We start from the raw sequence: 16,322 nt of genomic DNA on the forward strand, positions 1-16,322 counted from the left end.
TACTTTGTAGAGAATAAAAAGGGAGAAACAAGTCTCCAAGATGTGCATGCCTTTGGAGGAGATATCCCCATGCACCTCAGCGCTGAATAAATTCTTACCTACTCTTATAACTACTCTGCGAGTTATAGAATCCTTCTATCCGCATATCATTGTGTCATTTTTCTTCTGGCTGTCGGCTTGGGGAGTTCCCCCTCCCTTTCCCCCTCCAGCAGCCTTAGCAGCTGAGTTACACCAGGACACCAGCACTTGAGGCTTTTTTCCCTTTGCCCCCTGCTTCCTGCCGGGGGCCGGGTTTACCATTTTTGCTGGGGTTTCCCCCCCTCGGACCCCTTTGCTCGCTCCCTGCAGGCGCCAGAGGTACTTCAACCCCCCCCTCCCCCTCTGCCCCGCAGCGCGGATGCGGCGGGGAGCCCGAGGCGGGAGGGGAAGCACCGCTGTCCTTTCCAGCAGTCGGGGTTGCTCCGGGTTCCTCCGGCCCTGACCTGGGAAAGCGCAGGAGACTGAGCTCTTTGTTTTCCCGATTACAGTGCATAGTTGCCACCATTTGTGCCCGTGCATTTCCGGTTCCGTGTGTCCTCTCTGTAAGAGGTCTGGCGAGTGCCTTCACCGTCTCTCCTCTTTCCCCCCGCGCTCCCGGGTCCACGCCGAGCTCCCGGGTCCACCCCGCGCCCCCCCGCAGGTTCACTCCCTAAATGCTTGGCATTTGTGAAACAAAGAAATTAAGAATTAGGAAGAAATGCTTGACTAAAAGGGGTGTCTGACAAAAACCATACCCTGACACCCTAATCCACAAAAACAAGAAAAAAGGGTCAGACTGCAAGATGAGATAAGGAGCTGGAATACACAAACAAGATGCAAAGACAAAGGCACCACAGGATAAAAGAGATTCCTCAGACCCTAAGCCGGAAGAAACAGATTTGAAGTCCCAAAAAGTGGCCGAAGAACTGAAAGGGGCATGGGGCTAATTGTAATATGAAGACAGGCGGGGTTAGGAAATTAATATGTATTAGGCGTATCGTGTAAACCTAGTCTGTACAGGATAAAAAGGGAAAACCTAATCAAAAAGGTGTGCATGCTTTTTGGAGGAGATATCCCCATGCACCTCAGCGCTGAATAAATTCATACCTGCTCTTATAACTACTCTGCGAGTTATAGGGTTCCTTTTATTCCGCAAATCATTTGAAGATGTCCATATCTGTTATTTCTTAGCTTGTCTATACCTGATTTGTAGAAAGTTTGTAAGTTAGCTAACTGTGAACAGTAACTGGTCCCTTTCAAAACTCCTACCCTCCAAAGAATCCTGTTAAAAAAAGCAGCCCAGACCCCTAAATCCTTTGTCTCTTCCTGGTGTTCCCTTTGCAAGAATAAACTGTGAAACATAACCCAGAATAGTCCCCCTTTTGGCTTTACTCGGTCGATAGACTTGTGCTCAAAGTGAACTGGTATGCTCAAATCCTGGTCCAAACCCAGACAGAAGTTCTGTCCAAGACCCCTCCTGGCCTTGAGCTGGAGAGGGAAGAAAACCTATATTTGAGCTAGTCAAGACGCTCTGGCCCGGGTCACCTGTTTTCCCAAGTTCGGGAAATTTTAGGTGGTGGGAATGTTAAGAATTCTAGAACTTGGTTGAAACAATTTGTTGGCTTTCTGTCCACTTTCCCCAGCTCACCCTGCTAGATGTGGATTCTGTCTCTTCCTGGGACTGAATCAGAGAACTTGTTTACCCTTAAAGTAGAACAGGGAGACAAAGTTGCTTCAAAGTTTCTCCCATTGTTCCTTTTAATTTGGAAAGAGCTGTTTAATAGGGAAGTGAAAGGACAGTCACAGCAGATTGCCCTGGTTTCCCCTACCCCCTTTTCCAAACCCTTTGCTCCTGAGCTAAAAGGGACGCATGGAGCAGAAATGCAGGATACCTGGCTCAGGGGTTTCTGTCCTGGCTCCCTGCCTCCCTTTCAGCACCCTGTCTCTGGTGGTTGTGCACAGACTGACAGAGATCCTTCCCTGCACCCTTTTACCATGGTTGTTACTCCTCAGTTACAGTGTTCTGTTAGTTTTAAAAGTGATACTCCCCCCCCATCTCCATGTAGCCTAGGTCCAAGATGGTGCTGGCCATGTGCTGGCTGCCCACATGGTGGAACCTCCATCTTACCCTCCTTTTCCCATAATCCCTTTCACCCACCTGCCCCCACCCACAACCCCTACCCAACCCACAACCGCTTTCTTCCCTCGGACATCCCTCCCCCCTCCACCATGTTCATGCCCTGCATGACGTCCCCCTGCGACCCAGCCCCCAGGTGTTGCAGTCCTGGTTCCCATGGTGATCCCACCCCCTTTGCCCACCCTATTCCTATGGAGTGGAAGGTGGGTCCATCACCTGTTCCCACAGTGACCCCGCCCTGCTCCCATGGTGGAGGGGTGAACCCCCACCCAGGACCTATGGGGGTAGGGCTGGGCCCCTCCCCAAACCCGGTGGGGGGGCTGGGCTCCCCAGCCCCTGCGGGGGTGGAAGTGGGCAGCAAGACCCAGGGGGTGAAGATCCTGGGGATGATGAAAAAGAAGCTATACCCTCAGCAGCTCCTGTCATATATATTGGTAAAAGAAGGATAAATAGACACTATCAGTCCTTCTCTTACCAAAATATAAAAGAAATCTGTAAAGCCCAAAGAGATTTAGGTAGAAATAGTGAAATCCTTAAGGCAATGGTGAGAGCTGCTTTAACATCTAATGAGTTAGTTCCAGCCGATCTCAGAGACCTCTTCTGGTGTCTCCTAACCCCTTCAGAGTTCAATCTTTGGGAAAGCATGTGGAAGAGATCCTTAAAAAGTCACCTGGTTGAGCTCAAGCAAAGCACCCAGGATGCAAATTGGCCAGTGTTCGTCCATTTGTCACTGACTACAAGTGCCCCCTGGGGAGGAGAGACATCATGTCCCAGTGGGGAATCAAACTAATTATCCCTGAGACACCCCAGGATTTTTAGAAGTGGCCACTGTGGAGCACCCTACACAAAAGTCAACGTGGCTGGATGATAATGAAGTCTGGGTAAGTCATTGGCCACTCAGTAAGAATAAGCTCAAGGCGCTTGAAGAGCTTATGCAGGAGCAGTTGGCCAAAGGCCACATAGAAGAAACAACTAGCTTTTGGAATTCCCCAGTCTTTGTAATAAAGAAGCCAGGGAAGGATAAGTGGCACCTCCTTGAGGATCTTAGGGAAATAAACAAAGTAATTGAGAACATGGAGTCACTCCAACCTGGGATGCCCTCCCCAATGATGCTCCCACAAAATTGGCAATTGGCGGTCCTAGACATCAAAGACTGTTTCTTCCAAATTCCCCTACACCCAGCAGATGCACCTCGGTTTGTTTTCTCAGTTCCTACAATCAACCAGGAGGCCCCAATGAAATGGTACCACTGGAGAGTTTTGCCTCAGGGAATGAAATGCAGTCCTTCCATGTGCCAGTGGTACATGGCTTCATTGCTGTCCCCAGCGTGCACTGAAAAAAGGGAAGCCATCATCTTACATTACATGGATGATGAGCTTGTGTGTGCCCCCAATGACACTACTCCAACACACGCTTGACCTAGTGGTTAAAGTTTTAACCTCTGCTGGATTCCAACTGCAAGAAGACAAAGTCCAAAGGATGCCACCTTGGAAGTACCTGGGTATGGAGATCACGTCACAGACCGTTTCTCTGTAGAAATAGGAAATTGGTACTGATTCCAAAACCCTAGCAGATCTCCATTCCCTGTGTGGGTCTGTGAACTGGGTCGGACCCTGGCTGGGTGTCCTGGGTTGATTATGATGTTAAATTGTATCCCCATTCGTCCACCTAACCCAGACACAGGTTTTGTATTCTTAAAATTTCATCTAAGAGTAAAAGTGAGTGGAAAAGAAGCACCGAGTCTGTTATCAGAGACTGTACTTGCTCTCCCCCGCATCGGGAGTTTTGACTACAGCACAGACAGACAACAAGAGACAGATCGCCTTGGCTTTCCAACTAGCCGAAGCAGAGAGGTCTTCCTGGACTGTTTTCTTTCCCTTTTTCTGAAACGAATCGAACCTGCTCTGAACTGGGGACTCGGGGGAGCACCGGGAGCTTGCACCCGTGGACTACTGGGAGCCCAGCCTGGGCAGTGGCATTTTCCAGCGCCAGAGGGATTGATAACAGAGCGAACACCCACAGGAAAGAGACCCTCTGAATTTTGTCATCTCTTCGGAACGGCGAGAGGTTTTGTAATTTGATATCGTTCATTCTTGTGCTGGGTAGTGCTGTGCCTGTGAAATAAAAAGGTTTTTTCCACTTCTCTCAGAGCAATCTCTTCCCGAACCGGTTGGGGGGTGGGAGAAAGGGGACACGTAGGTTTGCTTCCCGGGGGGCCCCCATTGGAGGTTTTCTCCCAAATTTGTCCTAAACCAGGACAATTACGTAAGTAGATATAGAAAACTTATTTGATAAAATATAATAACAATACACGTGTCTGTAGTTAATAGGGTAAAAATAGATATAAAGGTGAAGAGGCCCGTGGTTCGGGGGCATTTTGTACCATCAGAGCAAAATGAGCCAGGTTGTGGTGAATTGAGCTTGTGCAGCCAGTCTGGAGAGACCTGCCAAGTTTTGTAATGACCTTCTAATAAACACGAGAAACAGGATTCTAATGAGCTCAGGAGTTTTCTTCAAATAATAAGAACTAAGTGGGACTCCCCACGAGGGAAGATCCCAAAAGAATTCAGCCCAAAGGAGGCTGAGAAAGCCAGGAAGAGAAAGAAAAATATAGAAGAAGTGCAGCAGAATCAGAGAAAGGGAAAAAGGATTTTTTTATAGAAAAGTTACACCAATGATCCAAAACCATCACCAAGCCACAAGAGCTGATGGCTTAGCTGATCCAAAAGGCCAGGGTGAGGCTGCGGGAACTGGCTGGTTGTAACTTTGTGTGTATTCACCTCCCGGTCAAACTTTCTGAGGAGGGAAAGCACTCTTCTGAGAAACTGACCAAGGAGATGTTTGAGCACCTGCTGCAGAGCAATGCTAACCTCCAGTTAGCTCTGGACAGCTACAGTGGACAAATATCAGTCCACGCCCCATCAGACAAATTGTTTCAAGAAGATTTCCACCTCATTCCTTGTGAGAAAAGGAGTCGTAGGCTACTCAAAACTCTTGCAGTGTTCACTGATGCATCTGAGGCATCCCACAAGTCAGTGATGATTTGAAGAGATCCCCAGACTCAGCATTGGGAAGCTGATGTTGAGTTTGTGGAAGGGTCACTCCAGGGAGCTGAAGTGACTGCAGCCGTGAGAGCCTTTGAGAAGTTTTCGGAGCCAATTGGTTTGTTTACTGACTCAGCCTAGGTGGCAGGGGTAGTGTCCAAGGTAGAGCAGGCAGTTCTGAAAGACATTGAGAACAAGCATCTCTTTAGGTTTCTCTCAAAACTAATTTATTTAGTTTCAACTCTAGAGCATCCGTTCTATGTGATGCATGTGAGGTCACATACTGATTTACCAGGCAAAATCAGAGAAGGGAACTGCAAAGCAGACTCCCTTGGCCCCCCAGTCGAAGGGGTACATCTTCCAGACGTCTTCCAGCAGGCTAAGCTGAGCCACCAGAAATATTATCAGAATGCTCCTGGTCTAGTCCATCAGTTCTAACTAACACAGAGTCAGGTTGGAGCTACTGTGGCCACCTGTCCCAGTTGCCAGCTCTAGAACATGCCATCGCTGGGTGTCAGGGTTAACCCCCGAGGTCTTGGGAGCTGCAAAGTGTGGCAGACAGACATCACACACATTCCCGGTTTTGGTCGTCTCAAGTATGTCCACTTGAGCACTGACACATACTCAGGTGCAGTTTATGCCTCTGCCCATGCAGGGGAAAAGGCTGTGCATGCCGAACAACACCTGGTACAGGCCTTTTCAATGCTGGGGTTGCCTAGGGAAATTAAAACTGATAATGGCCCAGTGTAATGAATGCACTCAAGAGAGTGATACGATTCAATCAAAGAGAATTTTATTAATTGTAGCAAGCAAGCAATAAGCAAAAATCAGCTCTGGGCGACAGGGGAGTCTCTGCTCCATCGGCTGCCGCGCTTCCGATTTCCGTGTTCTCTCTTTTAAGTGGTCTGACTTCCGGGTTTACGTGTCCTTTCTCGGGTGTCTCTGCGCATGTGCCTCCAGTCGCTGGGGGTCTTTTTCTGCCTTCTGGTGGTCGCAGGATGAAGATCAGGAGTCTTCCTCTTTTGACCTTTCCTCTCTGTTTTCCTTTTAAGGCTTATCTGGGTGGCTTAGCTCTCTGAAATTCAAGAGAACTTGCAAGGCTGTTTTAATGATTATGCTAGCGTCAGCAGCAGCCTTCAACCTCATCCCTATTACACAAAGCATAGTTTTGCAAAGCATCGTATCTATATGTTTTGTCGAACAAAAGGGTCTCTATTTACCACAATTCCCGCCTTTTTCTATTGCTTACTTTTGTTCGTTAAATCTTTGTAGTTCTCTTTTACTTAACTCTAAATAATCTTCTGTCTCTTCCCCATTTAAGGCTTCATATTTAGCTCGTATTAACATAAGGTGAGCTGCTTCTAACCTGCCTTTCACAATGCTAATGATTTTGTTAAAAATGCAAGGTCCAAACATAAGTCCTAGGATTAGTAAAATCAGCGGTCCTGCTATGGTGGATAGTCGAGTTGTTAACCAGGGAGAATAGTTAAACCAGGATTCGTACCAACTTTGTTGCATTTCTTGTTCCCTCTTTCTCTTTTCCAGTCCTTCTCGTAATTTAGCCATAGTCTCTCTTACTATCCCACTTTTATTTACATATACACAACATTCTTCTCTAAGTGCAGCACACAGGCCTCCTTGCTGTAAAAATAATAGATTTAATCCCCTTCTGTTTTGTAAGGCTACTTCAGCCAGCAAGTCTAGGGAGTCTGTGAGGTCTTTTATAGATTTATCAATTCTTCTCAAATCTTCATCTACTGAAATTCTAAGCTCCCTGAGCCCCTGGTGTTGATTCGCTAAGGACGCTACACCCGTTCCTAATCCAGCTCCTCCTATACCTAACAATACGGCTACTGTTAGTGCCGTGAGGGGTTCTCACTTCAGCACATGATGCCCTGGGTTTTGATATTGTGAATACACATATTCTTCAGGATGATAGATAATTCGAGGAACTATTATAACCTGTATGCAAAATTTGTGTGTTTCATTAAAGATTTTTATGGAAACGCATGGGGTTACTCCTAAAGTGTTACAAACCCATTTTGTATTAGTTGCTGGAATCAGCCACTGAGCCGGCTTATGAGGGTTGTTAATCTGCATTTTTGTTTGACATAAATGATCTTTGTCTGAGGGCACATTTCCCACACATATTCCTTTCCCGGTAATTCGAGATAACGTTATTCCTGGGGTGTTTTCTCTTCCCTTTTTCCATAGGCAGGCAGCGGGATTAGTGCCGTTTACTCTTTTCGGTTCGGTTATGGAACCTATGGCCTCATAGAAGGGTGGGTTAATGTGATAGCATAACCAACATTCTTTAGTTAAATTTGGGTATGTGTTATTTAGTACTTTAAAGGTAGCTTGTAAAATATTCCAAAGAGCCCCGTTTCTATATTCCTGAGGTGTCCCCACTGTGGTTGATGCTTGGGACTTGTTGTTATTTTCTGTTTCCTTTGAACAATTATTCTGATCCCTTATTTTGGGGTCTATTGCTCTCCATACCACTGGATTTGGTCCAACAGATCCAGAATCATGGGGGACCCCTTCCTTTCTTATGAAAACATGCCCTCCCCGATGCTTTCCGGGTTCCCATATTCTGAAACCCCAGGTCTGTCCTAATAACCACTCAGGATCTTGGGGTTGTGTAATATTGATGTAGTAAAACTTACAAGTCCCAACATATGTCACTACCCCCGAGGGATCTGTCCAGGGTTTTATACATCCGTGTGGGCCCCTTTCTACCTTTAGATATTTATCTGGGTTCTGTACTTTCCATCCCACGGAAATTGTCTCACAGCCCCAATATCTACAGTAAAATTCACCAGGGTAATTACAATATCCTTTGCCTGGATTAGAAGCTGGGCACATATATAACACATTATGTCCGGGCCGGCTATAACCAGTAGTCCTCCACTTAATGAGAGAGTCCAGGGTAACTTGAAAGCTGGGGGCTTCAGAGGTGAGCTGTGATTGGATAACGACCTGGTCTTCCCATCGGATTAAAGACCAATTGAAAGGTTCATGAGTCTTACTTGCGCAAATATTAAATGTGCTACTTAAGATTACAAATGTTATTAACTTCTTTAACGAACACTGGTTTCCCCTGCTATAATAGAGGCTTTTCCTTTGTGAATTGTTAATTTGGATTCCCCAGAAATTATTTTGCTGGGTTGTCTCATCCCCACTCTTGTGGCATTTCCAGAACCATGACCCTTTGGTCCCATGTATATTGGTGTGCTTCCCTCCACGGTTTATTACTCCTCTGCCTCTCCCGTCGACCCGGTTGCTTCGGGACACGGGGTGTACCATCTTCTCGACAGCAAGAGTACTCTTCAGGAGGGGGATTATTTCCTCTTTTATTGATTCTTTGTATATATTTTTCCCAACTTTTATGCTTTATTAAAGGGGTATGACACCCTAATTTCCGAAGCCACCGTCTGCACAACCCAGCTACTATATTGGCTACAAAAGGTGTAGGTTCATTTGGATGATAGCAATAATACAAGGGATTTGCCCCTTTTGAGTAGATGGCCCACCACTCCTCTGATCCTTTCTCAAATTCTCCTGCTCGTATTCTGGTTATTAGGGCCCAATCAGTGAGTTCTCTCTGGGCAGTGTAGCAAGAGCTACACACCCCTCGTGGTGGGTAGCCTCTATGACAGTGGGTCCACCAGAGTTCTTCACATATTATACATTTAAAACAAACAAAAGGATAACACTCCTGACACAAAGTACAGCCTATTCTAACACCTCTATTATATATTTCCTCACCACTAGGTGGAGGTCTTCTATATTCTATATAAAAGCCTTTATGGAGTTTATTATTCATGAGTATCTAAGCAGGTTAATAGTTTTTGGGTGTCATTTTGTTCGGGATATTTTAAGTCTCAAGTCCCCAGCGGGGCTAACCACTTCCCAGTTACTAGCCTTCGGTGCTTCCACAGGTCCTTTTATTCGACTCGCATGTGTCCAGCCTTTCTCCGCCGTTCGAACTGCAGAATCAGTTGTTAGGAGGACTTGATACGGTCCTTCCCACTTCGGTGTTAGGGGATTCTCTTTCCAACTTCTTATTAGCACCCACTCTCCGGGTTGTACCTGGTGTAATATAAAATCCAATGGTGGTCTTTGAGCTAGCATCCCTTTTTCCCACAATGCCTTTTTGAACTTCATTAATTTTATCAAATACTCATTGATGTATTGATCACTCACATTTGGATGTGTTTGAACTTCCTCTATATTATAGGGCATACCGTATAACATTTCAAAAGGGGAAATTCCCAAATCTGCCCTTGGCTGGGTTCGAATATTCAGAAGGGCTAGTGGAATACACTTGACCCATGATAGTTTTGTTTCCATCACTAGCTTGGTAAGTTGCTTCTTTATTTCTCCATTCATCCTTTCTACTCTCCCAGAACTTTGAGGGTGCCAAGGGGTGTGTTGTTCCCACTTTATTCCTAATGCTTTTGCCACATCTTGAGTTATTTTTGATGTAAAGTGGGGACCTTTGTCAGAGTCTATTGTCTCGGGTACTCCGTATCTAGGGATTATTTCTTCTAATAACACCTTTGCAACTGTTCGTGAAGTTTCCCTAGATGTTGGGAAAGCTTCTACATAATGGGTGAGATGATCTACTAGGACTAAAAGATATTTAAGCCTCCCTACCTTTGGTAGTTCTGTGAAGTCAATTTGAATATTTGCAAAGGGTCTTTTTGCCAGGGGTCTCCCTCCATACGGTAATCTTCTGAGATTTTTCCTATTTGTTTGTAAGCATGGGAGGCAGCTTCTAGTAATTTGCTTAGCTAAATCTCGAATACCTGTGCTCATATATTTTGCAGCGAAATAGTCTGTTAACCCCTGTGCTCCCCAATGTGTCCTTTGATGTATTTTTTCTAATATTCTTTGAGCTATAGCTTTTGGTAGTACTTCCCGGCCATCAGGGAGAAACCATCTTCCCTCTGGATTCTCGGTTGCTCCTGTTTCTGGGAGTTTTAACCTCTCTTCCTCAGTAAATCTACTTCTCAAGTCATTATCCCTGTGTTTCCAGATTTCTTCATGCCCCCTTTTTTCTTTTAGGACCATTATTCGTAATGCCGCTCGTTTTGCTTCCTGATCGCCGGCATTATTTCCTCTACTCTTCAAATCTATTCCCTTCTGGTGTCCTTTCAAATGAACTACTGCCAATCTTTTGGGCTTTCTCAGGGGGTTTAATACTTCAATTATGAGTTTTTGATGAACCAAATCCTTCCCTTGGGAGTTTACTAAACCTCTTTCTTCCCACAGTTTACCGAATGTATGCACCACCCCATAACTATATCTGGAATCTGTATATATTGTCCCCTCTTTTCCTTCTAGTAGTTTTAATGCCCTTAATACTGCATACAATTCGCAGGCTTGGGCAGACCAGGACTTGTCTAATGGTCCTGATTCCAGGACTTGCAAATCAGGTCCTCGTATGATGGCATAACCTGTTTTCCTCCTTCCTTCTATTATTCTAGAGGACCCATCTACAAACAACTTTTCTCCGCTTTCCAATTCCTCTTCTTCCAAATCAGGTCTAATTTTGGTTTGTTCCTCAATTGTGGTTATACAGTCATGTGTCAAAGGTTCACCTTCAGGTTCTCCATATAAAAATGCAGCTGGATTTTGTAAAGCTGTCGTTTCCAGTGTTAAGTTTGGGGCTTCAACTAAAATTCCTTCATATTTTAGAAGTCTAGCATCTGAAATCCACTTGTCTGCCTTTTGTTGTAACACACTACGAATGTTATGTGGGGACATTACCTTCAAATTGCTATTAAAGGTAATTTTCCTAGCTTCTTCCACCAGTAGGGCACATCCTGCCACTACTTGCAGACAAGCTGGCCAGCCCTTACACACGGGGTCCAAGATCTTTGATAGATACCCTATCGGTTTCTTTCTCCCTGCCCACTCCGGAGTCAGGACTCCGAAGGCAATTCCATTTTCCACATTTACAAACAAATAGAAGGGTCTTTTTAAATCCGGGAGACTCAAAACAGGAGCATGAATTAAACTTTCTTGTAGTTCCCTGAGTTTTTCTGTGTCTTCTGAATTCCATTTTATTAATCCCTCCTGTGTCAATTTATGATATAAAAATTTAACTTTGCTACTGTAATTTTCAATCCACTGTCTACAGTACCCTGTTTACCCCAAGATTTGACGTATCTGTTTTTTATTTTTAGGAATCGGCAATGACAGAATTCCTTGTATCCTTTCAGGGTCTATCTTTTTCTCCCCCTTTTTAAGGTAATGGCCTAAATATTTCACTTCTTCTTCTACAAATTGGAGTTTTGCCCTGGATACTTTCAATCCCTTTAACCCCAGGAAATTTAACAGCTTAATACTCTCTCTCCTTACATCTTCTTCCTCTTTCCCAGCTAAAAGCAAGTCATCCACATATTGTATCAAGGTCACTCTTGGGTCTGTCTGATAATCCTGTAAAATCTGCTCCAATGCTTGTCCAAACAGATTTGGGGATTCTGTGAATCCCTGGGGCAATACTGTCCATCTCAGTTGTTGTCTCCTCCCCGTGTCCGGATCTTCCCATTCGAATGCAAAGTAATCTCGGCTATTTTCATCAAGAGGGCAGGCCCAGAATGCATCTTTTAAATCTATAACACTGTACCACAAACTGTTGGGTCCCAGCTTGCTTAGTAGTGTGTACGGATTTGCAACTACTGGGAATCGTGCCACTGTGCGTTTGTTAATTTCTCTTAAATCGTGTACCAAACGATAAGTCCCATTTGGTTTCTTTACTGGCAGTATGGGTGTGTTAAAAGGTGACATACATGGTTCTAATAGTCCCTTACTTAGCAATCTATCAATTTCTGGCTTCAACCCTTTTCGTCCCTCAAGTGATAAGAGATATTGCTTTATTCTAACTGGGATTTCTGGGTTTTTTATAGTGACCGAGAATGGGGTTAACCTCAACTGTCCCACACTCTCAGGTGTATACCACACCTCTGGGTTTATTTTATCTTCATCTTCCACCCTTAAAGGGCATAGCCTTATCCTCAACTCTTTATCAACTATATCTAAGTGTATTCCCAATTCAATAATTAAATCTCTTCCCAACAAATTATAATCTGCTTCTGGTACTAATAAAAAATTTCCCAACCCAATTTTTGATTCTGATTCTATCATCACATCTTTAATAACCCCCACTTCAAAAGGTTCCCCTTTTGCCCCTACTACCGTAGCGGTTTCTTTGGATATACTACATCCTTCAGGTAAAAACTGAATGGTTGATCTCTCAGCTCCAGTATCTACCAAGAAAGTTATTTCTTGGTACTGGGGACACACTTTTAACTTTATCAAGGGCTCTTTCTGGTGTTTTCGGGTCCTGAGAATGTAGAGCCCCTGACCCCCCTAGTCTTCTTTGAACATTTTTTCATCTTGGATCCTCACCCTACATTCTCTCTTAAAATGTCCTTTCTTTCCACAGTAAAAACAAACCTTAACATTCTGTCTTTCCTTTGAGTTCCTGATTGGTCTCTGTTGCTTCCCTTTCCAGGTTTGGTCTCTCTCTCACAGCAGCCACCATCATCTTAACTTGTCGCTTCTGAGCCTCCTCTTCCCTCCGAACATACACTTTTTGTGCCTCCCGCAAAAGCTCATCTAACCCTCTGTCTTGCCACCCATCCAATTTTTCTATCTTCCTCCGAATATCCTCCCAGGATTTTGTCACAAATTGTGCTTTAAGCAGTGCTTGCCCCAACTGGGTGTCTGGATTCATCCCGGAATATAGTTGGAAGTTCTTTCTTAGCCGTTCCAACCATTCCGTAGGGGTCTCGTCTTTCTTTTGCCTCTCGTTAAATGCTTTATTGATATTCTGACCCCTTGGGACTGCCTCTCTAATCCCTTGAATTATAATAGTTCTCAAATCCTGCATATGTGCTCTGTGCACTGGACCTTGGTGATCCCAGTGGGGATTTTGGAGGGGCCATTTTACATCTGCCAGTGGTCCCTGAACATGCTGAGCATCCCAAATGCGCATTCCTTCCCTTCTAATCATGTTTTTCTCTTCTGCCGTAAATAAAATATTCAGGATAGATTGTAATTCTTCCCACGTGTACATATTGGGTCCTAAAAATTGATCAACTCTTTCTGTAACCCCCAATGGGTCTTCCAACAAATGCCCCATTTCCTTTTTGAACTCTCTGACATCCCCCGAACTGAGAGGGACAGATATAAACCCTATTCCAGCTTGGGGTCCACCCATTGGCATTTCTCTTAATGGGAATAGGTTCTCTTGTTTCTTTCTGGATCTACTCCTGGTAACAGGCCCCACATCTCGCATGTCTAAATCCTCCTCCTCAGGGTTTGGAGGGGGGGGGGGAGGGGCTTGTGGTGGGGGTACATAAGGAGGGGGCATTATCAAAGTATCTTCTTTTCAGGGTTCCTTTTTCTTCCCCTTCCTCTCCCCCGGATTCTCTGTTAGTTTAAATATAAAAACTTCGGGACTTGCTATCCAGATTTCTGCATAAGCACTTTCCTCTGAGCTGAAGGGGATTTTTGTGTTTACCCAGGAATTTAACTTTTGTCTAACCCAATCTTTGGTTGATCCAAATATAGGCCAAAATACAGTCTTTGAGATTTCATTTCCTCCCCATATTTCTACACAATAGTGAATCATTTTTGCCTTATCTTTATTTTCTGTTTCCGGGAAATGATTCCAATTTTCTAATATAAAACCCAACGGACTATCTCTAGGTACCGGAGGGAGTTTAATAGATACAGGGGGCTTGCTTTTCCCCTGCCCCATTCTTCCGGAGTGCCTTCAAATCACACAGTCTCTTTCGCTTCCCCTTTTTCGTGGCCCACGCCCTCGCGGGCTAATGGGAGACGCACTAATGAGGGTCAGCACTCACTTGGGGAATCTGGCTACCAGTACCCCTCTCACACACACACCACTTCGCCACACTCCGGGATCCCGACCCCGACCGAACGGCTTCCCGTTATACTCACGCATCCGGCGTCCCGCGTCTTCGTCTGGACTCTGTGCACAGATCTTAAGGGGTCGACCGGTCTCCCTTTTGCTTATTGCTTTAAATATAGGTTCGTTGGTGCAATAGAGGCAGAAACCGGCCCTCCGGGCTGCTAAATAATAGCGGGGCGCCCCCCCGTAATGCCGAGAGTCTGTCCTACAGATAGCATCCGAGTCACGGCACCAATTTGTAATGAATGCACTCAAGAGAGTGATACGATTCAATCAAAGAGAATTTTATTAATTGTAGCAAGCAAGCAATAAGCAAAAATCAGCTCTGGGCGACAGGGGAGTCTCTGCTCCATCGGCTGCCGCGCTTCCGATTTCCGTGTTCTCTCTTTTAAGTGGTCTGACTTCCGGGTTTACGTGTCCTTTCTCGGGTGTCTCTGCGCATGTGCCTCCAGTCGCTGGGGGTCTTTTTCTGCCTTCTGGTGGTCGCAGGATGAAGATCAGGAGTCTTCCTCTTTTGACCTTTCCTCTCTGTTTTCCTTTTAAGGCTTATCTGGGTGGCTTAGCTCTCTGAAATTCAAGAGAACTTGCAAGGCTGTTTTAATGATTATGCTAGCGTCAGCAGCAGCCTTCAACCTCATCCCTATTACACAAAGCATAGTTTTGCAAAGCATCGTATCTATATGTTTTGTCGAACAAAAGGGTCTCTATTTACCACACCCAGCGTATAAATCCAAGGAGTTCCTAGAGTTTGTCTAGCAGTGGGGAGTGTAACATAAGACTGGCATCCCCCATTCCCCCACAGGTCAAGCTGTGATTGAGTGTACCCACCAGACACTCAAACAAGTCCTAGCCAGGCAGAGCAGTACAACAGTGTGGATGTTGCCACAACAAAAGGTCTGCAAAGCCATGTTTACTATCAATTTCCTGAATTGTTCATTTGAAAACATGATTCCTTTGGTGGTTCGTCATTTTAACAGCGATGATCAATTTAAGTTATCATAGCGACCACCTGACTTAATCAGGGACCCAGAAACCTTACACACCAAAGGCCCCTATGGACTTGTCAACTGGGGGCGCAGCTAGGTGTGTGTCCACCCCTACAGGCCCCTGATGGATACCTCAGAAGTGGGTAATGTTGATATATTTTATATATTAATAAAGGCCTGTATGCACAAACCAGCCTTTGAAATAAGTCGTGATATTAAGGGCTAAAGTCCTTGAAACCTTCATGCAGAAGAGAGAGTAAAGCAAAACAATATCCTTGTGTACAAGGATAAGAATGTAAACCTGTGTGTGTTAGCCAATAGTAGCTTGCTCTGCCCGCGGACCCTGTAAAACCCTATAAAACGTGTGTTAATAATAGCAATAAACGGCATTCACAATTACTTCTGTGAAGACTGGTGAATAGCTGGCGGTCTCTCAATATTTGGCACTCTGAACGGGACACCCTGCAGGCAGGGGGGCTTCAGTGGATCCACGCACGGTGGGACGGAGCCTTGGACCGAGGTTGGTGGAGCGGATCTGAGAGCAGATAGATGCTGCCTTGGATCGGTACCAGATAGGCGGCTCGCGAATCAACGGGGGCGAGTCGCTGGGGGAGTCCGAAGGCAGGGGCATTGTCGAAGGGTAGCAACCTTCCCCCCTGCCACGGGCCGCTAGCATGGATGTGGAATTTGCGGCGGTGGAAAAACTGCTTCTCTGCATCCTCGTTAAACGAGGCGGAGCAGCAAGGGAAAAGGACCTGAATATGCTCATTATATGGGCTAATTGTCATGGGCATTTGCAGTGCTCACACTGCTTTTTGCGGTGCAAGAACGGACTGATATATCGGCTCTGATATGGGAAACGGCAATTATGGAAAAGAGCAAGGACACTGTGTCTCTCGGTCGAACTTGGCAGATTGTAATTAATACCTTAAAAAAAAAACAAAAAAAAAACCAAAAAAACCAGAGAAGTGAGGTATGCTGAGGCTGTGAGCCCTGTAATTCTACCTGCGTCACAGCGGCAGATGACTTCACCTCCCACTGCTGGGCAAGCTATCTCCTATCTATGCTGCCCATGGAGAGAGGGAGGGAGAGTCAAAGAGAAGAAAATAATGGGAAAAAAAGTTCCACAGCGAACGCTGAAACAACGAACAGAATCTGTTCAGTTATGGCAGGATGTGATACATCCA

At 45.3% G+C, this 16,322-nt stretch overlaps 1 protein-coding gene across 1 annotated transcript; it reads right to left on the reverse strand.

The window, feature by feature from the left end:
- Nucleotides 1-5,487: 5,487 nt before the first annotated feature.
- Nucleotides 5,488-15,766, reverse strand: LOC148183392 (endogenous retrovirus group S71 member 1 Env polyprotein-like). Its single transcript, XM_088061464.1, has 3 exons — nt 15,705-15,766; nt 7,699-8,227; nt 5,488-5,583 (listed from the first exon to the last, which is right to left on the reverse strand). Exons 1-3 carry the CDS (start codon nt 15,764-15,766, stop codon nt 5,488-5,490), a joined length of 687 nt encoding a protein of 228 aa, XP_087917590.1.
- Between the last annotated feature and the right edge of the window lie 556 nt (nt 15,767-16,322).

This window comes from Pseudopodoces humilis, chromosome 12 (genome assembly GCF_049639895.1).
Source record: "Pseudopodoces humilis isolate 2021_Gansu_Grassland_sample_001 chromosome 12, ASM4963989v1, whole genome shotgun sequence".
Taxonomy (NCBI): Eukaryota; Metazoa; Chordata; class Aves; order Passeriformes; family Paridae; genus Pseudopodoces; species Pseudopodoces humilis.

Coding starts and splice junctions, on each gene's coding strand:
- LOC148183392 (XM_088061464.1), bottom strand. CDS start 15,766: ATGCCCCTGCCTTCGGACTCCCCCAGCGACTCGCCCCCGTTGATTCGC. Junction 8,228..15,704: donor ATTCGCGAGCCGCCTATCTG/GTACCGATCCAA, acceptor TATTTGCGCAAG/TAAGACTCATGAACCTTTCA. Junction 5,584..7,698: donor CTGTTGGACCAAATCCAGTG/GTATGGAGAGCA, acceptor CTGGTGGCTCAG/CTTAGCCTGCTGGAAGACGT.